At 42.9% G+C, this 26,903-nt stretch overlaps 1 protein-coding gene across 1 annotated transcript in view; it reads left to right on the top strand.

Moving 5' to 3' along the window:
- CACNA2D3 (calcium voltage-gated channel auxiliary subunit alpha2delta 3) overlaps positions 1-26,903 on the top strand; it is a gene marked incomplete at both ends in the record, with an annotated part of 803,480 nt that overhangs the window by 686,692 nt on the left and 89,885 nt on the right. The window contains 2 exons of the mRNA XM_079712407.1: positions 24,736-24,797; positions 26,123-26,167. Of these exons, the coding sequence (XP_079568533.1) occupies positions 24,736-24,797; positions 26,123-26,167 (107 nt within the window). The remainder of the gene's footprint in view (positions 1-24,735; positions 24,798-26,122; positions 26,168-26,903) is intronic.

Here is a 26,903-nt window from a genome sequence, read left to right as displayed (position 1 = left end):
GAATCTAATTTCCCGTTTTTTTTCTCTACTCTTCCATCACATTAGAGGCGGCAGAGTGCTATTATTAGCAGCTTATTCTTTGTTTAGTTCCTCCTCTGTCTTGAAGTTCAATTGCTCTGACTGACACAGTAAGTCCCTAAATTCTCAGGGCTGAATTGAAACATCTAAAACTCATAGAAGACTCAGAAAGTCTCTGGCACATGGTGCTTTACCTGGAGACCATCATGAGTTCCTCCTCCATTCCAAGAGTGGAACTATTATTTTCTACATCTTACTGAAGGAAAACCTGAATCTTAGTGAGGGTGTCACTTGCCAGAGATCAGTTTGTGAGTAGTAGAGTGGGGACTTGAGCCTGCATTGCCTGATTTCAAAGCCTTTTAACTCCTGTGTTCTTTTATTGCATCTTATTCTTCCCAGCCCCTTACCCTTCGTCAGCAAAGGAAGGGCCCTAAAAGAGACTTAGCTCAGACACAACGAACTTGGTAGAATAATCCGCTCACCCTTACCCAGCAAGACCTCTGCCTTTGTAGATCTCCATTGCCCATTGCTTCTCGGGGCCAAGGGCCACCAAGAGAAGAGGACAGCTTGCCGCCTGTCTGTTCTGGGAAAGCATCCTGGGGCCAGAGGTGAAGAAAGCAGGGCACTTTGTGCATGGAGCTAGCATTAATCTGGTCCATCCCCAGAACGGCACTATCAGTCAGATCTCGGCCGTATTTGTCATGGCTGCTCCCCTGTTCAGAAGCTGCCCCCACAGGCCCACCCTCTCTTCATCGCTGGGCAGCTAGGGGAGAACTCCCTTTGATCTCTAGACTGGTAGCAGGAAAAGCATGACATTTCGTGGGCTTCCTCCTGCCCCTCTGCCAGGCTGTTGTTTGGACAGCCACATGAACAGAGCCCCTTGGTCACGCTGGCTTTAAAACATCCAGACTCAAGACAGAGGAGCATGGCATGGGAGAAAGTAGAAGTGTCATGGCCACTGCCTTCACACTGAGGGATTCTCAGTCATAATGCAGAGGAGAGGATACTGGGACTCAGATCTGAGCAGATAAGCAGCTCTAAAAAAGGAAGAAGATGGAGAGGATGGAGGTGACCTGACCGCCATCCCACTGGACAGCTGGCCTTCCAGGGTCAAGAAAGAACCACACACTTGCCACGTTGGTTTATAGCCTTGATCTGCAACTCCACGCCCTGAATAAAAGGTGTCGGCCTGGAAACAGATCAGCTAACTTTTGAGATATGTCCATAGTTTAAAAAGTAGGACAGGTAGCTCTTGGGAGACTTTGACTCTTTTCTACTTATCCTCCTTCACAAAGGAAAGTTTTCGAGCCAAGTAATTCTGAATAGGGAACATTTGTCTTTTAAAAATATATTCGACTTCCCTGTAGTATAGTGTACTTTGATGTATTAAAATACAGCTCGCCCCACTCAGATTACTGCTTCGGTGCCTATTGCTATAAAATTAAACTATTCCTCGCTGATATTTTATTAAGCTCCACCAATATTTCACATGCAGATATCTCACAGAGCTTCGGGCCATATGTTCTATATGCTGTCAGGGTGAACTCTGACTTTAGTCCTTAAAGCCCCCTTCCCCTGTATCTTTATATAGTGCAGCATTTTCAAAAGCTTTGCTACAGGCTACACCCAAATTGTGTACTGGTGGAAGTAAACGTCTCTTGTTGTGTAGGTGTGAATACCTAAAAAGGCAAAAAAAAAAAAAAAAAAAAAAGGTTGTTTTATGAAAAGTTCTTGTTTCCTGGACATCACCTTTACATTGATTCTGTATTTGATATTATTATTTTTTCACCATTTTGGGGGGGGAGATGGAATTTTTTTGAAACCACATGCAAAAAAGGGTATGCATTTATGCACAATGAGATCAGCTCTCTAGCAGGGAGCTAAAGGTATCTGTATGTTTGCATTTTGAAAAATCAATGGGTATAGCCATAAATGCCAATCCTTTTAACAAGACTAACTTTGTCATTTAATAAGAGAGATTATTTCATAGATTTAAAACCAGTTAACACATTTAAAACTTGATAAGACAAGGCAATCCTGGTATGTTTCCTGTTCTCCAGTGATTAAAGCAAATCGAACGCTGAGACTAGGGGAGGTTTTCTCATGGTAAGAGTAATGCCATGAATGTTTCTCCTGGTAATGCAATTAGGAAATATTGGCCCCAGTTAATGTAACTTAAACAAAACATGTTGTCCTCGTCAAACTTGTTCAAGTTGTTAAACAGGCAAAGCCTTGTCCAAAAAGTTAAAAAACAGGGGCATATAGTGTTTCCATGGAAACTCTGTTAAAATACTGATTTGTGGATATGATCATAATCAGCCCCATAATCTAATATGACTGAATTAAATGAAAAAGAATCTCAGTTATGAAGTAAGCCCCCTGTGCAAGAGTGTTCTTACACATGCAGAAAACATATGGATCCTGAAGGACGTTATTTTCAAACTACTTATTGGCGCAGGGATGGACCGTTAAGACTTTGGTTTTGTCTGTCGCGTTTCTCCCCCTTCATTCATTGTTCCTCTTTTTTTAATGCTGGAATTATGCGGGGGAGCAGTAAATAAAGTCTTGATGACATTTGGATTTTTTAATATGTATCATTGCTCCCCACACAACACTCCATATTGTTTTCATTGTCTTTTTTGATAAAAGAAGATAACCCATAATATTTAACCACTTGTGGGACGTTGCGAGATTAGGTTTTATTAAGGTAATAATTTCTTCCCACTAATGGGATCTTGGTGGAAGATCTATTCTAACTGAATTTTAACGATTCAGCCTCAAATGAATGGCTTTGACCTCTAGGGGAAAGGGCCCATGCCAAGGATTGGGGTGCGTGTCCCTGGGACTCTGGGCAGAGACTTCAAGGACATGCGCTGGCCTCCCCGCCACACAGTTCCACGGCTCAGTTTGCACCTGTCTAGGCTGTAGTAAAAATGGAAACTGCTCACCATGGGATAAACTTCAGTCTGGTACCATAGCAAAGACAGCTGTCTTTCAGCAAACTTACTTGATTTATTTGGCAGTTGTTCCACCCAGAGACAGTCATGGGTGGTATTGGTGGGATCAGTTTCCTTTTCGAAAAACTATGTCCTTGGTCATGTACAAACTTCAAATGGGGTTTACCATGTGACTATTAGCAAGAGCCCGGCAATCATTTGCACCTTAGCTTCGCATCCTAGAGCATCTGTAGAAAGGCTCTCTGATAGGGCAGTGACATGCGAATGCATCCCCAAACAGGTGTGTCCATACATCTCACACCAGTGTAGTCCCTGGATGTGTGGGGCAGGGGTTCTGGCATGTCTGAGATTTACTTTTTGGACAGAGGTGTGCCAAGCAGAGTCAGACAAAGCTCAGAGGTTCAGACCCTGACCCAAGGAGCAGAGACTGACTTCTCCCTATGTTCTCCCATCCACCTCCCAGAGCGGTTTTGCCTTCCAGATGTGCACACCTCTTCTTATTTGGGCACAGAGAGGAATAAACAATGAGAAAAGTAGGTCAGGCCTGAGAATTGTGCCAGGAGCTTGAATCTGCTGATTATTTACTCCCCTTAACGTTTCACTTTTATTTATAATTAACTTGGGTGTATAGCAAAGTAATGTATGAACACAGTTTTTAAAAATTAAATAGTACTAAAAAGAAGCTTACAAAGAGAAAAAGCAGGCCCTTGACCCACCACTCCCCCTCCACTCCCAGCCCCAAGTCCCACTTCCTAGAGGCAACAGCTTCCACCTCTTAGCAGCTCTATTTCTCACTAGCAAATTGAAATTACTGGGTTTTATTTAATATCAGAGATTACTCATTTACTTCCTTTAATACCCGGTACTTTGGATTTCTTACACCAGCTCTTCTTACCTTCTCACTATTCCACCAACACAGCTGCATACCTATCTCATAGTTTCTGATTAATTAGATAGTGATTATATTATTAGGCCCATGTATGTATATTCCCTACTGTGTTAAATTATATGCTATTGTGTGTTTTCTTTTTTATGATATTTTTCCCTGGACTGAAAAATCTGTGTGCCTTTTTATTTGCTTAGTTTTCCTCGACCCATCCCTATTTTTCCCCCACGTGTTTCATCAGATATCTCAAATGCCTATTATGACTATTTCCTAGATATTCAGTTTTCTGTTATTTCATCATTCTTTGGAGAGACCTTGCTCCCTGCACCTGCTGCCATCCTGTTCCAATCTGGATAGTTGCTCCCCAGCCCTGCTGGGCAGCTAGGTTCCTAAGTTTTCCCTTCACCATTTTCCTCTGCCATAACCCTCTTTATCCTAGAGCCATGTCTTCCTTTTTTTCTGACTTAATTACTCATTTTGCTCACATTCTCCAGTAGTTTTCTTAGAAAGGAAGAGAAAATGTTTTCAGCCCTTATCGCATTAAAAACACCCTAATTCTGCTCCTATACATAATTATCATGTGGCTGGGTATAAGATTCTGCACTGGAGATCATTTTCCCTCAGAATTGTGAAGGCATTGCTCCATTTTCTTTTGACTTCCAGTGTTATTGTTAAGAAGTCTGATGCCATTCTCATTCCTTTGATATGACCAAGTTTGCCCAACCTCCATCCCAGAAGCTTTCAGAATGTACTCTGGGTCTCTAGTGTCCTGAAACACCGTGATGCTGTGGGTCCCCCTCACTCATTGTGCTGGGCATTTTGCAAGCTCTTATGATTTAGAAATGAATATTCTTCAGTTCTAGGAAGTCTTCTTGTATTATTTTTCCAAGTCTGTTTGTTTTATTTATTTTTCTGAGAGATTTTCTTTTTCCAACTTTTTTTTTGCTCTTAAACCTGTTTATTTTGACACCTTTCTTTTAAATTTCCAAGAGTTCTTTTTTACAGCAGCCTTTTCTTGTTCCAAGGACACAATATCATCTTTGATCTCTCGGAATATATTGTCTAAAGTTGTTGGGTTGTTTTCCTGCTGTTTGTGCTATTAACTTGAACTCATTTTTTTTCTGCTAGTTTCTGTCTTTCTTTTTCGTGTTAAAGGCTCCCCACAAATATGTGTGGCCTAAGTTCTTATTTAGCAGTGAGGCACCAAAATGCTGATTGAAAATTTCCCCACCAATGGGCTTTACTTTTGGGTGAATCGATGGGAACACAGCCAATTTGGGGAATGGGAATATGCTAGCAACTCTAAGGCTCACTATTGAATGAAAAGAGGTACAGAAGGGGAAGGAAGTAGAAGCAATGTGAGGGACAGAAGCAGTGTGAGGGATAGAAGCAATGTGAAGAACCATTAACAGCAGGAAAGAAGATGAATATAACCATTCCAGTGGATAAGAAAAATTAAAAGTATAATTTAACAAAGAAGAAAAGCAGGTTTACATGCACTAATGCCTTGCTCCAGAATACCAAAAAATAATGACAGCAGCTATGTGACTTCAGGGAAACTGGCTCCAAACCTAGGAGAAACAAGGGTTTTGCCCAACATTGGAAAAACACCTTGCTTTGCTCTCTTCTCCAATGAATGCAAAGAATCCAATCCTTTCTTAAACAGTTGAAACAAAGGAACAGATAAAAGGTAAGAAATGCAGCTTTGGAAGCAGATGCGGTTTATTAAAAAGAATCCCTGAGACTGTTTAGTCCCCAACTGAGATTGCTCTGAAGGAACAGAGCTCTAGGGTGAATGATCTTCAGCTGTAATTGTAATACTCTGTGGATAAAAATAGTTAAGCATTGTGAAAAATTAATCTGCCTGTGACAGTAGTGCATTTAAGATGATTAGAGTTATCTGGAGAGCCTTAGGCAGGGAGTCGGCAGCTCTTTGCTCTTGCCTGCTCTAAGCAGTGACAATTCAAGGAGGATTTCAATGTTTTGTTATAGGATCAATTGGTGAGAGGGGGAGGCGGGATAGTGAGATAGTTCCAAGGGGACTTTGTGGATCTGAGAACCTGTTGCTGGGGAGGGGACAGTAAATTGCTGGCAGAAGGGTCGCCTTTAATCCTTTCTGGAGCCCCATAAGGAAAGTGATCTTCCATCCTAGGGGTTATTATCAGACCAAAGCTAACAATTCTTGCATTCTCACTATGCACCAGACGCTGTGCTCTATCTGACTTTATCATCCCAGCTTTTACAACCAAGCAGAGGGAAGTTAAACGCCGCTGAATTCTACCCCTGAGCCCACCTCAGGGTTAGTCTGTGCTGCCTCTTGACTCTTTCAGTGGACTAAAGGAACAGGAAGAGGGTAGAGTAATCTTTCAAGCAGTACTAAGGCAAACCTAAGAGACACAAAACAAGAAGCACAAAATGCTGTAGCTGGGGCTTGCTGGACAGGGAGAAAGGAAAGGAGTTGCAGAGTCAGGCTGGGCTACCCATGAAGGGTAGGGCTTTGCAGGAGTCACTGGGGCATTTTTACCCGAAAACCTGCAGGAGAATATTGTGTCTGTGGTATAGCAGCATGGATCCACAGCATCCTGACTGCTAGAAATCCCCCCAGATTGCCTGGTGCCCTGGGGAAGGACCCTACTCACAGTATGGAGATGATAGAGACCTAACAGTATGTAAAGGGAGTCCTCACTCTGACTGTACCTCATGAAAATAGGAGGTCCTCAATCTATCAGCCAGGACTTGGTCCTAGGAACAGAAGCTACTCTAAGTATTCCAAGTATAAAGGACTTGAATACAGGGAATAAGAAGCTTTTACGATCACTGAAGGGTGGAAGGAAGTGGGTCAAGAAGCATCCATGCAGATGGCTCTTAAGAATTCACATGGGAGCTACTTCAAACTTCACATCTGCCAGCACATCTGCCTTCAACTGCCTCCAAAGCCACATGGCATCTGTCTCTTTGCTGCCTCTAAAACTAGTTGACAACTCTCTAGTTGACAAACCCTAAGCCAGAGCCACAAACGGAGGAGATTCTGGGAAATGCAGTCCTAGCTTTTCTTCTTCAGTGCAGGACAGGCCTCCTAAGGAGAAGGTGGTGGTGTCAACTTGAATATCACCCACCAATACCCTGGAACTTCCTATGACCTCAAGTTACAATGGCATTCTATTTGTACCACTATCCCACCCCCCACCCCCCCCACCAACATGCCCACTGTTTTTTGGTTGTCTTGATGATGGGGTAAGATAAGAAACTTTTAACCTGGGAAAGTTTAGGTATGTGTGAGCCTAGGGTCCATTCCAGGTGACCTCCTGAGATCCCAACAAGCTAAGTGGTTCTCTCACTGTGTAACTCATACCCTGGCTCAGTAAAAACTGTAAGATTCTTGATAATTGCTCATGACAAGAAATGAGAATACTCCTGAAAGGTTAGCAACCAGACCCTTCATGTAGATGCACATGTTTGCCTTCTTCATTATCCAGTGTGATTACTGAGAGCGGTTAAAGGGCTTTGAGTGTTCACCTGGTCTAGGAAAAGGCACCATGTTTCCTGTAAAGGTTCTACTATGAGCCCCAGCATGGTCATGCTGACCTGGCACCACTCAAGGATGGCCATGGTTGCGTGGGGAGCTGCATTGGGTAGATGGTGAGGCTCCCTAGGAAGGAGTACCAGGATTCATTAGTTATTCTTGACATGAAGTCAGGAAGGGCAGCATGAGTGCCACAGATTTGCCTTTCATGTCAGTGATTGTATTTGTCTGCAAGGAGGTGCTTATGTGATGAATCTCTGTACATGAAGATAAGTTGCCCACCTCCCATCAGAAGGAAACACTGACCTAGACTACAGCTGTTATTTGTCAGGCTGCCATCCATTGCAAGCAACAAAAATCAAACTCGACGTCGCTTTAAGCAAAGTCAGTAAATTAAAGGAAGTTAATTATTTGATTGGTTGGGGTGAGTGGAAGTTCATTGTTTCTTAACTAAAAAGTCCAAAGCTATATCTGGCTTCAGATACAGTTGGATCCAGGGCTCAGCTGAAGTCACCAGGGTTCTTAGTTTCTTGTTTCACTTGTCTTTGTGTCAGCCCAGTTCTCAAGCAGACCCTGTTCATGCTGTGCCTCCAGCACTCATCTGATCAGCTTGGCAGACTCGGTGGAGAAAAGCCTCCTCTTTCCTGAAAGTTCCAGTTCAAAGTTCTGGAGCTGGCTCTCACTGGCAAAGCGTGGGTAGATGGCCATCACTATGACGGAGGAGGGGAGGATGCATTCCTGTGCCTGTGGGGTGGGGGGCAGACCCTATGCAAACCATATGGACTGAAATTGGAGGCAGGACATATCCCTAAAGGAAATAGTGCGGGTGTGGGTAAGGGGAGTGGGGCTTTTCAACCCCTCCCCCCAAAAAGGGACATACATGCCCAGCTGGCAGAAGCAACAGCTGTATGTTATTCCAGCCCAGCTGGAGTTAGAATCAGTCTGGGCCATCTCTGAATCATCTCAGTCAATTTGCTAGCTTCTTTGGACTTCTAGTTACTCATTTGTGTAATAAGTAGGTTGGGTTCAATGGTCCACTCCACCATTCCAGCTCTAAACTTGTGCTAATCTGTCCATCTGTGCCACAACCAAATGGACTGCACTGGGATCAGGGTCCATTAGCAACATTCTCAGCAAGTGGATGGGTTACTTATTTCAGGCCTCCTTGTGCTGTAAAGCAGCAAAAAGCAGCCTGAAAAATCTCCCAATGTTTTTGGTCAGGGTCTGAGAAAAGTTCACAGTGAGTTTTGAAGGGACACACTCCACAGAAGCAACCATGGTCTCTGCCACAGACAGATCCATCCTATTAGATCCTAGATAGAAGACTTCTTTTGCCTGCAGTTCTCTTGGAAAAAGGGCCCCCGCCAAACTCATCTGGTGTGCTGTGCTCTGGGTAGAAGTAATTGCTTTTATGGGGCATTATTCATGTCTTGTCTACCTGAGGGCCACCCCAAATAACGTTTCTCTAGCTATTAAAGGCTTTATCACGCATGAAGCCTCTCTAGTATTTTCCTTTAGGGGAAAAGAAAAAGATTCCTCTTGAAGTTTACCACCTCCAGTGGCAATTTGCTGCCCATTTCAGGGCCATGTTAAGTGGTTGGCACCTGAAAAAAGGGCAGTCTTTTTCTTTTAAGTGCAGCCGGAAAATGGGAGTCATAAGTGAAAGTAGGGAACCGGGAGAAGTATTTCCATGCGGCTGAGGTAGCTTTCTTGTTTTGTTGTGAGCTGGCAAACTTCAACATGCTCAAGCAGTGTTTTGTCAAATTTCTTAAATGCTGAATGTGGCACTGTCCCAAATGAATGTAGATGTTATTTTAGTGCTAGGAGAGATTTATTTTAATGTACAGTTGCAGCCACTACAAAGGCCCCTTTTAATCTACTGGGAGCTCTGTTCCTTGCTCTTTTACTCTCTGCAACCCTCCTCCCCATTCTAGGGAAAACTGGTATATGCTGTGAAATTGCAGAGTATTCCCTCCTTCCCTCTTCATCTCCCAAGGCAGTGACATAAGTGCTGACAATAATTATAATTAAAATGCTTTGTGAAAGAAAAAGCAATTTGCAAGGCTTCGTTCCCTCGCACAGCCTGCCTGGAATTCAGAGACACCACTGCTTGATAAAAGAAAACGTACCAGCAACAGAGCCCACTTGCCCAGCTCCAGACTCAAGCAGAGCAGCCCCAAGAGAAGCATTTCTTTATCTAGGAAATGCTTCCTAGATAGAAAGGAAGCACAGAAGGAGCTGTTCCTTTACTGCTCACCTCCAAGATGGGAAATCCATCCATTGAGCTGAGCCTCAGGTACCAATATCTTGCACCTTGGTGGAGGCCAAGATAAACGGGAAGGGAAGCACAGAGGAAGCCATGGTGACATGTGAGGTTTGGCCCAGCCAAATCTATGCTTTCAAGGCAAGACGAGAGAGGGGAGCCACAGACAAAAGCAAGGAGTTTGCAGGGGTGGGGTGGGGGGCGTATGTGGTTAGGGGGTGCTTACCAGACTCACTAGCAAAGGAGAAACTGAAGCCAGGACAGTTTTCAGTCCTCTCTTACCCAAGGATCCGTCTTCATAATAATTTGGAATATTCCCTTTACTATCCCAAAATGAGATGCATAGAAATTATAACCTGTTGCCCTACATGCTGCCAAAAAAAAAAAAAATCTATAGAATGCTCCCACTATAATATCAAGAAATAAAAGGAGAGTAGTTTATAAGAGGATAATGTATATTTTAGTGTGTAAATGTTTGGGCAGAACTATAAGAAGAGACAGAACGAAGAGGCCAGAAGCTTGCATGGAATCTCTGTAAATGCAATAGCTGCTGTATGGGCCTCTCAGCCACAAACCATGCCTCCTTGGTGATGGGATTCTCTGAAATAGTCAAGTTTCAGGCAAAACAGAGTGTATTTGTCTCTCTTTCACGGGACTGAGGTTACATTTTTAGAAATTTTCATGTGCAAGACATACTTTGTATTTAGATGTAGAACAGAATTCAGTTCAAGGCCCAGCTATGGATCATGCTTTCCAAGCACATCAATACCAGGCAGAGCACTTGAAGCCCTGAGGGGCATGGAACCATTCTTTGTTGGGGTCTGTCTTGTGAATTGTAGACCTTCCAGTTACTGTGACAATCAAACTACAAACTTCCAAAACAGTCCCCTAGGGGGTGATGCAGCCCCATGGAGAAGCATGTAGGAAAATGGGCAGCAGGCTCCTGAGTCAGGCTTGTGGTCTCTAATCCCAATTCCATCAAGTTCTAGCAGTTGTGTGGCCCTAGTTAAGTCACTTGACCGCCTGCAGCTTATCTTTAAAATGGGAAAAACATCTTCTCTCTGAGATTGCTGAAAAGTTAAGTGGGATAATGTTAGTTGGGTGCCTGGCCCACAGTGTGTGCCCTCTGTGTCTTCTGTTATTGGGACCAGCTCCTGCAGCCCTTCATGTCCTGGGCCATTTCTTCTCTGTTTTCTGCTTCCTTAGAGACAAAGGCTGTTTTCTTTGCTCTGAGGTGGTACGGGTTTCCTCTGGGCCACTGCCTTGTTTCCAAGGAGGCTTCTCTCCTGTCTTCTTTCTTCAGAGAGGGGCAGCATGCACGAAGGCCTGGAGGCATTGAGAGATGCCAGGAGCCTCGGAGGAACTCTTTTCGGCCTGCAGGAAACTGATCAGTTCACAGGAATTGGAAAGAAAAATTAAAACATAAAGCAAAATGTATGAGAAAATATGTAGATTTACCAATCTCATATTAAGCAAAGTGTTAGTCTTTTCTACAGGGATAGGCTTATTAAATACATATTCTTTTTGAGTAATTTTAGGTGACTCCCTTTAGCTCATTCATTTAGATATTTGTTTTTTAATGTCTCTGAAGTCATGAAGATCTGGGTTCAAATCCGAGTTCCTCCAGAGTCGCTCCCAGCTTCTAAACCATGTGGTTGACCTCTAGGTTGACCACTCAGAAACCTTCATATCCTCAGAATTAAAACAGAGGTGACAGTAACAGTATCTACCTGTGAGGATTTTATTGAATCTTTAGATTTTACAAACTCTCAGCAGAGCTGCAGATGTTCTGGGTAGTTGTGATTACACCAGGTCCACCTTGTTTAACTTTTAGCAAAAAAGATGAAATATTCCACAGTGGTTTGAAACCCAAGGTCCTTGCAGGTAACATGGAATCTACAAGGAGTCCAGGCCAGGAAATGAAATGAATCTGGGGCCTGTGATAGAGGGTTGGCAGCACCTTAGATTGGTGAGTGATGCACAGTATATCAGTCTTGGAAAAACTATGTGGAGACTCAGCTACAGGTCAGTGCCATGCACGGCGTCCTCATTCCAGCCCAAGGTGGCCCTAGAGTCAGTCAGCAGCCCCCTGGGCCTTATTGACAAGCCAGCAGGGAGCCTCGGGCTGCGCCGTCTGTCTGCAGCCTCTGGCAGCAGTAGCAGGGCTAGCGGAAGCCAAGTACCAGCGTCCCAGGGTAGGAGCAGGGAAGGCTGACACCTACGAGAACGTCCTGTTGCAGGTCTTTCCTCCGGGCCGCCACATCTCTGGCTTCCCTTTCCAGTCAGATCTTCTTTCCCATGCAGTCAGTTTAGGGGCTGGAGGCAGGGTGGAGAGGGGAGGAACTGGCCCAGGCAGTTGCCATATTGTCCTTCCAGCCCTGAGATTCCTCTGGGCCTCAGCTTTGGAGACTCGAGTTCCTCTGTGCCTCCCTTCCCCAAGGCCCTAAACATGGAATGCTTTAGATGAGGGAATGGAGAAGAGCCAGGGTGTGCCAGGAAACTCTGGGAAGAACGTTGGTAACAACTGTCTTTCAAAGTGTTATCCCTCAAAGAAAGCACAAGAGGCAACTGATTAACTGCCTAGTGCCCGGAATATAGTGCATTTGCTTGTTCATTCATTCATTCAGTCAGTCAGCCTTTACTGAAGGCTACTGGGCGCTAAGGAACCTTTGGAGAAAGAATAATTGCCTGAGTTGAGGAGCACTGAGGTCAGGCAGCCTTACTTACCACTGAGGCCTGCCTACAGTGGTCTCTACCCTGCTGAGAAGGATTTGGACTTCCTGCGAAATCAGAGAAGGAAGCACCCACCCTGTCTCCACAGCCCACCCTGGCCCCGCACAGGAACATGACCAGTGCAGTCTGTTCTGAAAGCCAGTTCAGGAACCCAAATGAGAGACTCAAGTATTGCCAAGTATGTGTTTGGGAGCAATTGTTTAATGACAGAAAATGGTTTTTCCATCCTCAACATCTGCCTGGTTAAATTATGGGACAAAACTGGCATCCTTCACCCCATGGCTAATTCCCAAATATTCCAAGCTCTTGAGATTCCAAGGGGTTGGAGGGGGAAAAAAGACTTGATTACTCCAAAATGCTGTTCACCCTTCTTGTACTTCCCATCCCTTTCTGCCTCCCTGCTCAAAAACACATTGTGTGCAGCTATTGTGGGAGGACCTAGTCCAGGTTTGCCATAGCCAAACGTAGCCGAACACCCAGGTATTTGACTTTAGAATGGGGGTCTAGATGGTGAGAGGGAACCAGGCCCAATGGTGTGCTGGTCTTGTCTTTGCAGGCTGCCTTCCCGCCTGAGCACACTCAAAAGCACATGGTCTTCCCATGGCTGTTTCTGTTGTTGTCCTTTCCATGTCAAATGAAATGGAGGCACTGGATAGAGACTGAGATAATGGTCTTGTTGACCCACCATCAAGAGGGCAATTCTGCTTCTGAGGACCTATCCTCAGAATGTTCACCAGATTTTGTTTGAACCTCGCTGTTAGGCCCTGCTTGTTGTCTGATAGAGACTAGGGAAGTGTACCTTCTTCACTTGCACTGGCCGGGCAGATGGTCTTGGAGTTTTCTCAGACACTTCAAGCTTATTCTCAGCTTGGGGTTTTGCATGTGGCCTAAAATGCTGTCTCCACCGTCCCTCTTCACCAGGTCACTAGGTCCTCATGAATTCCTATTCATCCTATAGGTTCTCCCTCTTTATTGACTACTTCCCTAATACTATCTTAAGAGAACAGTAATTCCAAGATATGCCTGGTGAGCAGACAAACATGTTTCATGAAATAATTCATTTACAAGCAAAATCAAAACATGCTGAAATTTACCAAGCTAAAATGATGGGCCCTTGAGGTGGACAGTGTCTGGCAAGACGCAGATGAGATTTGATGTGCCAGTGGAAAAACTCAGGGTTCCAGGCTTCACTCAGCCAGGAGGGATTAGAAACAAGACTACACCTCACCATCCAATCCCAAGTGCCCTCTGCTGGGTGGGAGTCCATCATCTCTCACCTGATTGGATGAATGCTACCAAATCCTAACCAGCCCCTCACACAAACTATACAGCCCACTACCTCCACCTGCAGATATTTCCAAAGCATGGATCTGTTCACATTCTCACATCCATCCCTTGCTGAGAACCTTTTCATGGCTCTTCATTTCCCTCAGGACAGAGCCCAAGATACCTGGATGGCAAAGGTAGGTCTCCTGAGAGAGAAAACAGTCTGAGAATAGTTGACATCGCCATCAGCACAGCATCAAACCACCTGGTCATTCCTTTGACCTGTATCATAAGTACCTACCTGGGCTGGGCACTTCTCTAGGTACAGAGAATATAGGTGTAAACAAACAGCCTCTGCCCTCCAGGAGCTTAACGCTAGCTAGGTAGGAATAAAACACAATAAATAATACGTAATGTAATTTAATGCCAAATACAGATTAATGCTTTGATAAAAATAAAGCCGGTTTGACTATTGACACGAAGACCATCAGAAGAGTCCGTAGACCAAGCAAAACCAGGTTTATTCCCTATCTCAGTGAGGGAGAACACCGCCCTGACAGGGTCTTACGAGTGTCCAAGAAAGGGTAGTTGGGCAGGTGTTGATAGGGTTCTGGGGTCTGGGTGGGTCTCTCAGTGTGGGGATCTGATCGGGATTGGGTTCCTTTAAGAATGGTGTACCTCTTGAGTCTTGATAAATCCAGAGTTGTTTAAGTGAGCAGTTTCTCTAGTTGAGACCTCTCTTGTTCTTGATCAGTCTGTTGTTCAGATAAGTTGATTTAGGGGAAGTTTCTCAAGTAAATCATAAAGTATTTTTACTGGTTTATAGCCTTATCTTTCTGGGCAAGAATTTTTTGTAGTAAACAGTAAAATCATGAAAGTCATGCTGATGGAGGTGACCTTGGTTTCCAGTCCTGATATTTCACTGCAGAACACAAGCTATCTCAGTGCTCTCAGGGCTAAACACGCAACAGAGGTCACCCCAGCTTATTGCCTCAGATGTGCCATGTGACCCTCAGTGTAGGATTGCCAGATTTAGTAAATCAGAAATATTTTATCTGGCAACCCTATCGGAGTGCTGTGAATTTTTCAATGAATTGTCTGTATATTAATTCTAGATTTTCAGCTTCTCCTGCAGCATCAGAATAACTTGCAGGATCCAGAAGATATTCCCATAAGGCATCAGCTGAGCTGAGATGCTCCCTTGACACCAGCACAGGGTGGTCTCTCATTCACCACAGTTCCTACCCAGTCCTGGAGGGATCTGAGTTTTGGGGGGTCTGAATGGACTCAGAATCCCTAGGATGAGCTGGGTGTGCTTGGACAAGACCCTTTCCTTCTCTGTGCCCTGGAACATAAGCTGGAGAATCAGAGTAACTGGACACCCTCCTCCAGCTCCGTGAACTGTCCATGTGAATATTTTTTTATTGACGTATATTTGATTTACAATATTGTGTGAGTTTCAGGTGAATAGCAAAGTGATTCAGTTATATATATATATATATTTTTCAGATTATTTTCCATTGTAGGTTATTACAAGATATTGAATATACTTCCCTGTGCTAAACAGTAAATCTTTGTTGCTTATCTATTTTATGTATAGTAGTTTGTATCTGTTAATCCCATACTCCTATTTTATCCCTTCCCTTCCTCCCTTTCCCCTTTGGTAACCATACGTTTATTTCCTAGGTCTGTGAGTCTGTTTCTGTTTTGTATATAGATTCATTTGTATTATTTTTTAGATTCCACATATAAGTGATATCATATAATATTTGTCTTTCACTGGTTGACTTACTTCACTTAGTATGCTATTCTCTAGGTCCATCTCTGTTGCTGCAGATGGCAATATTTCATTCCTTTTTATGGCTGAGTAATAGTCCATTGTGTGTGTGTGTGTGTGTGTGTGTGTGTGTGTGTGTGTGTATGTGTATGCCACATCTTCTTAAACCAAATCGTCTGTAGATGGACACTGGGTTGTTTCTATGTCTTGACTATTCTAAATAGTGCAGTTATGAACATTGGGGTGTGTGTTTCTTTTCGAATTAGTGTTTTCTTTTTTTCTAAGTATATACCCAGGAGTGGAATTGCTGGATCATATGGTAGCTAGTTTTTTAAAGAACCTCCATACTGTTCTCCGTAGTGGTGCTACATTCTCATGTGGATGTTTTAGTGCTGCTTTGCATTGAATACAGTCATCAACATCCAGCTCAGAGGTGTTTGGCAAATATATGTGACCATTCTATTATGGGTTTTGAAATGTTTGGAAATGTGACCCCTGATTTTGTTATAATCTCTTTGGTAACTGTTATTAGGTGGTGACCTAATAAGAAATTATTAACTGGGGAGCTATAATTTGGAAACTTATAATTTTCTTAATGGACATTGATTTGTGTAACCCTGATTAAAATACAATGAAGCCTGAGGCTTAAATGTTTTATTCTGAAAGTTTGAAAGGATGGGAATTGACTCTAAAAATGTACTGGCTTGAAAACCTTATTGAAATAATATTATTTGAAGAGTTTTGTGAGCATAAAATGATCTGACAAAAACTATTCGATGCCAGCTCCAGTGGCCTCAGAAAGCTGAGGGAATATAGGTTTCTTCAGATGAAGTCTGGAAAAATGCTTCCAGATTACCTCAGGGGTGAAAAGAAAATTATTATTCCATTCCACAGCCCTGCTAATTCTTTTCAACATTGATTCTGTCAAGTAATTAGAATCTAAATGGAGGAAACATTCATAATTGTCATTTATTATACATTACCAAAGGTGACTGCTCCCAAGAAGCTCTGACAGGACAAAAACAAAGTGACTACAAAAGAAATGTGTAGGCAAAGGGATCAGGCCTTCCTACACACACATTCCCGGAAGCCAGTCATAGGCAGTGAGTGGGGATGGTTCCAGATTAAAACAGACCTCTGCAGCTATGAGTCTTCAAAGAAAATCTTCTGCTATCGCGTTGTCAATCGAGTGATAATGAGTCCTGTTTCCCTCCCTCCCTCTCACCACAGACATATATCATGTAGCTCTTTGTTACTTAAAAGCATGTATAAGAAAGATTACCCCCCCTCCACCCCAATACCACAGGGTATACTTCAGAAGTGAAATATGCAGTTGGTGAGGGTTTTATATTTAAAATACCTCCTCCCCTTTTATCATTGTATTTCTTCACTCGGCATAGGCTAAAATATGAGGTGTGTCTGCTCCTGTGAGAATGTTTTTTTTTTCCCCTAATTTCTGAAATAATACCATACCTTGGAGATTAACGTTCAGGCTTTACCAAGATTATAATAAACAAATATGGCTTTGATCTAAATATTTTTCAAAAGATTGTTGCTGATCATTCTCCTGTCCCTGTAATCTTTTAAGAAAGCCTTTGGACTTGCCAGTCTGACACCCAGGGGGGGCATAAATGCAGCTGCCTTTTCTTCCCCCTCATCTCCATGAGGATACTCTGTTCTCAGTTTCGCCCAAATTAGTCCCAGGATTTCAGTTGTGTTTTTTGTCCAACATTCCATCATGCAAATCATTAAAATCTTCACATGAAATATTTAACAGATGAGTTATGTCATAATTCACATTACAGTTTTAAACTGTTATTCATGTGGTAAGTCATTTATCCTGGACATTAGCAGACCCCTGGAATGGGCTTGTATTTGATGTAAGGAAGGTTAGAGTTCTTTTCCTCAGCACTCCAGGACAGTGGCCTTTTCCCAAACCCCCAGTTAATCATGAAATATTCCAAAAAAGTGACATTCAGATTCATTGTTAGTTCTACTTGCAATTAACTATTTTGAAAACAAACAGAAGAAAACATTTAAACAAATGTGGCTTGGCTAGCAGCTATTACAGTTGACCGTTAATTAAGGCAAGTTGTAATCCAAATGTGCCATGCCTTGTTACCGTCACTGCAAGCCATCATTGCTGTTGGGCACAAAGGAATGAAAATTCAGGGACTCTGTCAGAGGGGGGCTGAGGACAAGGTGGGAGATATTAACCCAGCTGTGTAAAAAGAGCCACTACCCTGCTTGAGAAATATGACCAGAAAGGAGCTCATTTTCTAGTTGAGAGAATGTATAGCCAGCATGTACTTGGAGAAATTTGGATTTTAAGAAAACTTGTTCCACTCCTAAGTGATGAAATACAAAGGAAATCCTTAGCATGTGTTTTATTTATTAACTTATTAGAGTTTTATTTTCTCTAATAAGGATACGGTTTTCTACCATATTCCTACCCATGAATTGGAATCTATTAGAAGAAAACACTCCTGTTTGTGGGCCAAGCCGGCCCAGGGGAGCTCTGGGATCTGATTTTCTGCCTGAGCACTGGAATGAAATAATTATCCCCATGCTGCCAGCAGTAGCCAGTCAGTTGAGAAGCTTTGTGACCAGGTAGCCTGGCTGATGAGCACATGGAGCTGATGGTGACAGTATCAGGGACAAAACCCTCTTGGATTCTATATGCTGACCTATCTAACCTTGTCCTGAGTGTGCATGGATAATCACAATTCCAGAGGGGTGAGTGATGGGATTTGAGGAGTGGAGCACACCTTTCATTAATCCTGAAGGGGAAAAAATCCATTTCAAGCTTGCTCAGCTGGAAAGGAATCTTTGCCTTCTGTTTTCTGCTTCATTTTGCCAGTGCTCACATGGCCTTTCCCCCCTTCTAAGGTATTATAATTTTGTAGAGTGTTTACCCACCAACATTACATCCTAAGGGACCTTGGTAGCAGTGGAAATATGGATTTATTGTGGCTGAATCTTCTGTTCAGTGTCAGTATATTGGCACAAAAGATGTACTTGGTGGTGAAATACAAGCAAAAAGGATTAAAAACTAGGAACAAATCATCACATGAATGTTGACGACACTGTCAACCCTTTAGAGTGTTCTGATACACATCCTTTTATTTTGTATCATTTATCCCCATCCCACGAAAGTCCTGTTCAGAAGCTAGAGCCAGTGTGACTCTCTTTGTAGAGACAGAGAAGTGAAATGATGTACCCATGGGCACTCAGCTGTCTTAGAAACAGTGTTCACAACCAGAGCTCTTGGTAAACACTTTCCTGGTTATAATTTGTTGATGGCGGCAGGATTGTTTTTCTGTCTTCTGGATGAGCTCTCTATGTGTATGTGAATATATCGCATGGCTGGAGAACTGGGCAAATGGAGGTAGGGGTGTTTTGTGTGAGCTTGCGTGCCAGGCGTGGTGAGCACTGTTTTACAAACCGGATTTGTGCTCCTAGGGGTAAGTTGCCAGTTGAGGCCAAGCCCACAGAAAATTATTTCTAAATGAATACAATATGAAAAAGTTATTTTATTTCTAATTTTACATGTAACATTGTTCTTTGGTGAGTCTCGGATTACACTTGAATGCATGTCTATTAACCTGATATGAGATGCATGCATGGTTTCATCTTGAATGCATTTGAATATAATAGCACTGGAAATGTAATTTGTATTTTCAAATTTTATAAAGCAAAATAAATAAATCTTGAGGGTGGTAGCCACATTGAGCATATTGCATTGATTTCTTTGGGTTTCTCTCAAACCAATTACCATCTTCCCCTTGCAAATCCAGGTCTTCTCACACGGGCAGGTCTGTCTGCTCTAGATCCTCCATACCTAAGTCATCCTCATTTCTTTCACCTCCAGGTAGTGGGTAGCATGGATGGGTCTGTGGGGAAAGTTAACTTTCATCCTCAAGGGACACCAGTCTCCAGTTCCTCTCTCTGTTCCTTCCTGTTATCAGTGATGACTGTCCAATTAAACTCTCTGCGGTGATGAAAATGTTCTGGATCTGTTGGGTCCAGAATAGTAGCCACTAGCCTCATGTGGCTATTGAGCAGTTAAAATGTGGCTAGTGCAACTTAGGAACTAAATTATTAATTTTATTTAATTTTGATTTAAATAACTACATGTAGCTAGTGGCCACCAATTTGGACAACATAGGACTGCAGCATTTGAGGTCAGCTGTTGGTCCCAATTCCAGTGCACTAATCACTGACATTCTGCAAGTGAAGTGACATTATGTTTTGGTGCTTGGATGTGCTCAGCTCCGTCAGCTCTGAATATCCTGAAGTATGATCCTCTCTTCAGTGATTTGACTGCCCTCCCCAGGCCTCCATCCATGGCTGTTGCATCCCTTATGTCTTCATTTCAATACATTCACCACCTGTCATGTATCTGGTTTCTGATAAACATGGGATGAAGAGAGGGAGGGGGAAAGTAGGTAGGAAGGAAGTTAGAGAGTTGGGGAAAGAGGAAGACTGGAAGGAAGATATTTCATGGAAGCTCTGTGGTCTGTATTGCTGAGCTGAAGATCTGTACTCAGGCATACTTTAGAGTATTGAGGTATGTTACGGCAACAGTAACCTGAGTAATTCAAAGGAAATTATGAGGTGTCAGTGCTCCAGATGCATGATATTTCATATGAAAGGCTCTGGGGCTCTTTGGGATGACAGTTCTCATAATGATGATTTTGCTGTTTTGTTGGTTTCCAAAGACCATCCATCCTAGTATCTTAAGGTCATTGTCCTAGGAGGCTCACATGATATTGGCGTGCTGGGAAGGGTCCCCAGGGATACTTTCTTCTGGGTCAGTTCTGCTCCTAGGAGGTGAGTAAGGAACTACCAGATGCAGTCATGGAAAAGGGACTCTGTCTCCATCCTTGTGTTGAAAGTTCCTAGCAGGGAGCCGGGGAGCCTATAATCAAATGGAAGTGAGGAGCACCGTGAACTCCAGGAGAAATATGTTGATGATTTTCTGGACTGTCTAAAAAATTTCAAACCCCAGGAATGGTGTTTTAATTTTCTGCATTCTCTTTGGGACTTGGGTTTCGCTAAAGCATTTTCAGTCCTTGTTTTTCTTATTAAATTAGCAGGATTGACTTGAATCAGTATATACCGTTATGGCTTGAAATGTTGAAAGAACAAAATAGACGGGCATGACAAATATCTCAGGTTCCATTTGGGATGTGTGGGGGATGGGAGAAGAGAGGAGGAGTTGTTGAAGTAATGATCTTTTTTCTGATAAAAGTTGAAAAAAGGAAAAATAAAACTGGAACAAAACAAAGGAAAATAGCAAGAGGAAGCTAAATTTCTGTTTGTGGAAGCTTGTATTTGTTTTTCTGAATAGAATTAGCCATAGGAATGCCCTTAAGCGTTTTTGTTTGTTTGTGGAGGGGATTTTTTTATTCTGGTTTTTTGGTGTTTGCTTGTTTGTTTGTTTTTTACTTTAAATCAATTTGTACTTAAGAGATAATTAACCAAATGTTCCCAGTGGCTGTGGCTGCCTGACTCACCTCACTCTCCTATCTCCCACTGTCCGGGCCATTTCCCTAGCCCTTCCTGTTCAGGGCTTTCATTATGGACTTTCTAAAATATAGATCTGAGGTCCTTTGACTTTTCTACTTAAATATCTTAAATGGCTCCTCAGACCCTAAAGCAGGTGTCAGCAAACTTTTTCTGTAAATGGCCAAACAGTAAGTATTTTAGGCTATGTGGACCATTCAGCCTCTGTTGCAACTACTCAGTGCTGCTGTTGTACCAGACAGTACGTAAACACATAAGGGTGTCTGTGTTCCAGTAAAACTTTATTGATAAAAAGAGGCTAAATTTGGCCCTTGGGCCAACTCCTGGCCTATAGGGTACTCTTCAGGTGTGTTGGCCTGACATTTAAGACCATTTGCCATTTGACCTCAGCCCTCACAACCATCTCCCCCACTTGCATTCTTTCAAGCCTCATAAGACAGTATGGTCTTTGAAAAGGCTCCATCCTTTTGCCTGTGCTGTTTCTGCACTTGATTCTCATCTTTCCTCTGTTCTTACTTTTTCTATGAGTCAGATCTCCATGCTTCATCTTACACAAAGTTCTTACCAATTCCCCCAGGCCAAGTCTGCCCCATCCTCTGTGCTCCACAGTTCTCTGTTTAAGCCTCTGATGTTGCTTTTACCACGTGGCCACTCCCCACATAGACTCTGAGGGAGCATGTGGTCTCATTCCCCTTAGCACCCAGCTTAGAGCTCGGCATAGAAAGTGCCACTGAACAAATGGTCATGAAATTGACCCACCAATGGGCTTGTGAATCTCTTAATCATAGAGAAGTATATTAACTTGTAGGTGAACGTACTACAAACCTGGAAGTGGGAAACCATGGGCCAGAGTTGCTGGAAGGGGTGTGGGCAACAAAAAACACAGCCAGGGCAAAATGGAGCAGATCCATTATAATCAAGACTGTCTGGGAGTCCTTTGGCATCGACCTCATGGCCCAGACAGGGAGTGAGTGAGGAGTGAGGGAAGTAGTGTCTAGTTTAGGGCATCAGGACCAGGGAGAGGATGCAGCCTGCTGGAGGGAGATCAGAGAGAAGTAGCCTGCATGATTAATGGGATGGAGGGACTGACTCATGAAGCAAGATTAAAGCACTCTGAGGAGCTGGGATGCAGACCGAAAGGGGCAGATGATAGCAGGCTGCAAGTATGTGAGATGGATAAACACCCAGGAGGGAGCAGCGAGCTTCATTAGAGAGGTGAAAACGCGGCCTCCATCAGAGAATGGGAAGGGTGCTCAGAAAGGGCATGGGTGACTGACGGGGGAACTCAGTAGACGATGGGTGGACCAGGGGCAGCTCTGGGTTTCTGGGAATAGAAACACCATAGAAAGGTCACCGTGGGGTGACTCTCTCAAGGAACCCTCTGCTTTTATCCTGTTGTGTCTCGAAGACTGCCGTGGCTGTTGACCTTGGCCTGCAGAGATACACATGGAGGAAGAGAGAAAACTCATTTTCCTCCCTCCCCTTAGATACCAGTGGTTGAATGTCACAATAATTTTAAGGTCTTCTGCTCTGAGGTCAGCTTTCTGTCATCCCTCCCTGTGTTTGGTAGAACCAGAGATACTTGCTTCAAGCCCCTTCTTAAGTCCAGGTCAGGCTCTTACCTCTGCCTGCTGGTGGATCTGACTAAAAACCCAGCCAGCACTTCGGTTTACAGCTTCCTCAGTTGGTTCATCTCCAATAGGGATAGGGCTCGTCAGGCATTTTGGAAGACAAGATTCATTTGAAACTGCAGTGAACAGCCTTCAGGCTTCAATATCAGCTTCCTTCAGGTATTCTCTGAAAATTTCTCCAGGGCTAGGAAGAGCAGTTTATTCTATAGTCTGACCAAATGGTCCATATCATCGTAGGTCCTCCATAGCCAACTTACTATCTACAGTAAGGCCTGTGGAGTAGCCTAGCTCAACCCCGGCTGCACATTCAGATCACCTGAGGTGCTTTTTAAACATACACATGCCTAGGCTTCACTCCCAGAAATTCTGATTTAAATGGTCTTAGTGTGGAGGGGGAGGCACCAGGCATCAGAATGTTTTTTTGAAGTCCCCCAGATGGTTCTAATGTGTTGAGAACCGCCACTGAAAAACCTTTATTCGGGTATGATTATAATTCACACTGATGTTTATCTATCTATCTATCCATCCATCCATCTACTAACTATACTATCACCTGAACAGTTTTTCTAAAAAAGCAATCATTTACCAGTGAGTCATCTATGTGCTTGGCACCTTGCTGGAGGCAGGGATCCAGTGGGGAGCAAGAACACGTCCCTGTCCCTGGGGAACTTACGCTCCAGAAGATGGAAGACACTTTGGGCAAAGCGGGATGAACCCAGAGTGCTGAAATGGTGCATTTCAGAGTCTTCCATTCTGCATGTTACAGCCATGCTTAGCTCTAGTTTTACCCTAGAGTCTGACATTCTAAGTGCAAAGATAGAGGATGAGTATCTCTAAGTGTACATATCCCAGTTAACTTTGACTCTCAGGTCTTGCTCCAACAATTTGTTTAAGAAGTAGAAATGCACTTGGTACTTATAAGGGTAACAGCCCAAGACCTTCATAAATCTTCAAGTTCCTGAAGCCAGTAGAAGAATGTTTACCCAAGGTGGGAGTTGGTGGGGGGCATCTAACATGGTGGCCACATAAAAGTATATGAGTGAACTTGGTTTTTTTATTTTTATTTTTTTATTTTTGGTAATTGTGTATTTCTTTTGATAGGTATTATTATGTAGATTGAAGTTACTGTAGGTATTTCAGCAAAAGAAAAAACATGTGGAAAGATAAATAACAATACTGGTGGTATAAGGATATGGCAAAAATTGGGGAAGTTGTGTGCAATGGACTGAAGTTTGCAAAACGGCCCAGGGCTAAATGGTGTCCCTTGGGGAGTGCAGTGTTTCCAGCACAAAGTCTCATTCTTTCTTTCCATCTCCTCTAAAGTTTTCTCACCATCTGATGAGCTTTTTTCCCTGACTTGAGTACTTTCGAAAAAGATTTCAAGAGTTACTTTGTCTTGACTTCATAGAGAGAAATATTCTGAGCTTGTTCATTGCCTAGTTCTGAGGTTCCACTGAATTCTTCTTCCCAGAGTTTCAAATCACTTTCTTAACCTCTTCCATTTCTGCACACTTCTCTTACTAGAAGTAGCATTCACTGTTGCCTTAGGGAACTTTCCACAGACAAGCAAAGAACTATATAATTCCACTAGAGTTCCTGGGGAGAGAAGACCACTGAGATGTGGATGCTGGGGGACAGTTCAACAAAGTCACATCATGGCCGGGTGACTCGCTTCCAAACACCAGCCTCAGGACAAGTACTTTTCAAGTTTCATATCTCAAAAATATATGCAGAGTACACATTTTAGGCATGCAAGTTCATGCAATAATAACAGAAATGGGAACGCTGAAGAAACCGTGATCTTCTGAATATCCTTCTTATTTCCATTCCTGTTTTCAGCTGTGCTGGGGAGGGTGGTGACCATGAGTATATGAATTTTAGAAACACTCAAGTAACATCTCTCCTTAGAGCCATCTGCACTGTGCTCAGTTTGTTCTGTCAAGAGTTCTATGAGTACAGATAACCTTGAAAATTCCTTACCTGAAAGATAAAATGTTTTAGTTGTATGCTTCACTGTAAATTTGGTTTTTAAGTGTTCTTATCTGATATGCTTACATCAGCATCTTACCTTGACAGATAATTTTCAATGATAATCTTAAATAATTGTGTAAAGAGATCTCTAATGCCATGTTTTATTTATAATTTGTCCAAGCTGTAGGCATTCAGATGAAACTTGAATTTTTCCAAAGGAAGTTCTGGACTGCCAGCAGACAGGTAAGTTATAATCAGCATGTTGAAGCATTAGCGACACTGTTATTATACAGGTGTTCACATTTGAGTACCCGGAGCCTAAAAGTGCCAGATTTCCGATGAATATTTGTAAAATGAACTGCTGGGCTGCTCAGATTACCTTTCATTTCACTGCAAAATAAAGGGCTGACAGCATGTTAGACACCACATGCTGGGAAAGCAGGGAATTTGCTCCTGCAAACAGTTGTAATTGTAATTGTGAGATCAAACTAGTGACCTTCTAAAAGAGAAGTGTTTCTTCTAAGTATTGGGGACTTCTGCAGATTTTCACAGTGACTTTCTTTTAATCTTGTGGTGCCCAATTACTTATTTGTGAATATCTTTTGAAGGCTTTTGCATAACTAGGTTAGACTAAGCATGCCTTCTTTGGCCAAGGGCTTCTCTGCCTTGGATAATCTGGGAACATTCTTTACTTGCACTATACATTCTGTACTAAGTAATCTCAGTGGTATTTGTTCAGTAATTCAGCAGAAATGGCAACACATAAGTTGCCTGCATCTGTCCAATTCTAAATGTTGAAATGGTATATCATTTCTTAAATGAAGATACTTTAGGAAACTATGTACCAAGAACACAAACAGCAGTTTTAAAAAAAAGTCACTGGGGGTTAATTTAAAATTAAATGAATACATAATTATATTTCTTGTTACTCAAAGATTTGAGGTCTTAAAAAGACATCAATATTGAATGAAGCATAGATTAAAATGGACAACATAAATTAAAATGAAAAAGGGTCCTGTTACCCCAAAATTGTCTTTTTTTTAAAAATAAATTTATTTATTTTTGGCTGCGTTGGGTCTGTTGTGCGAGCTTTCTCTAATTGCAGTGAGCGGGCTGGCTTCTGATTGCAGTGGCTTCTCTTGTTGTGGAGCACGGGCTCTAGGCACATGGACTTCAGTAGTTGTGGCATGTGGGCTCAGCAGTTGTGGCTCACGGGCTCTAGAATGCAGGCTTGGTAGTTGTGGCGCACAGGCTTAGTTGCTCCGGGGCATGTGGGATCTTCCTGGATCAGGGCTTGAACCCGTGTCCCCTGCATTGGCAGGCGGATTCTTAACCACTGTGCCACCAGGAAGTCCCCAAATTGTCTTTTATATTACTGTTTGGAGCTGGTACTCATCCTAGAGAGGATGGGCTAGTTCATCCTGGAGCATTCCCTTTGGATGAAATTTGGTATTTACATAACAGGCTAGGACTTTGATAGGCTGTCCTTGAGTAACTAATTGGCAGCCATAGCAGACGCTGGTGTGTCCAAATGACACGTTTCCTTTTGTTTCCCCCTCACCCCACAGTGCGCCTCTCTGGATGGCAAATGCTCTATCAGCTGTGATGACGAGGTATGATGGCCTCCTGGCCCTGTGTCTGCCCTAATCAAGTTGGGGGTGGCAGGGGCGGAGGTGGGTGGTGGTGGAGTGGCTGGATGACTAAGGGTGTTTTCTCACAGGGGGAATGTCTCACAGAGCCAGGTCTAACAGATTGCTCTGGACCAATCTCCAAAAACCCAAGGACATTTGCTTTGTTTCTTTCTTTTTCTTTCTTCTCCCAATCAGATAGTTTATGAGAGCTGGAGAAATGTGATATAAATGTCCCATGAACAGCACTACTGGGACTTTGGCATTTTATAAAAAATGATACAAATTACTGCCATTTGAAACTCATATTACAACTCTCAAACTTTTCTCCCCATGTGGTACCTCTATTCATCTTCTTAACCACCCAATGAAATGGATAGGAATATATGACCCATTTTGCAGAGGGGGAAACTGAGGATCAGAGAAATAAAATGACTTGCTTAATTTCATGTAATAAGCCAAAAATCTTAAGAGTTGAAAACTCAGAATGTTGCATTCTAGCATAATGCTTCCCTCCTACAACTCCCTTTCCCTCCCTTCTTTCTTTCTCTTTATCTCTCTCCCTCTCTCTCAATCTTGGGAGGAGGAATTTGAATTCCACACATGAGCAATAGAAGAAAAAAGATGTACCACTATCCTAAGTCTGTCCATCAGATTTAAGTTTTTACAGCATCCAATCCCATGTATCTTCTGCCCCACATTTTGGATCAAGCAGGTGTGA

Source organism: Hyperoodon ampullatus, assembly GCF_949752795.1.
Source record: "Hyperoodon ampullatus genome assembly, chromosome: 10".
NCBI classification, from domain to species: Eukaryota; Metazoa; Chordata; class Mammalia; order Artiodactyla; family Ziphiidae; genus Hyperoodon; species Hyperoodon ampullatus.
The sequence above is the reverse complement of the archived record's forward strand: the minus strand, read 5'-3'. Positions and strand labels throughout refer to the sequence as shown.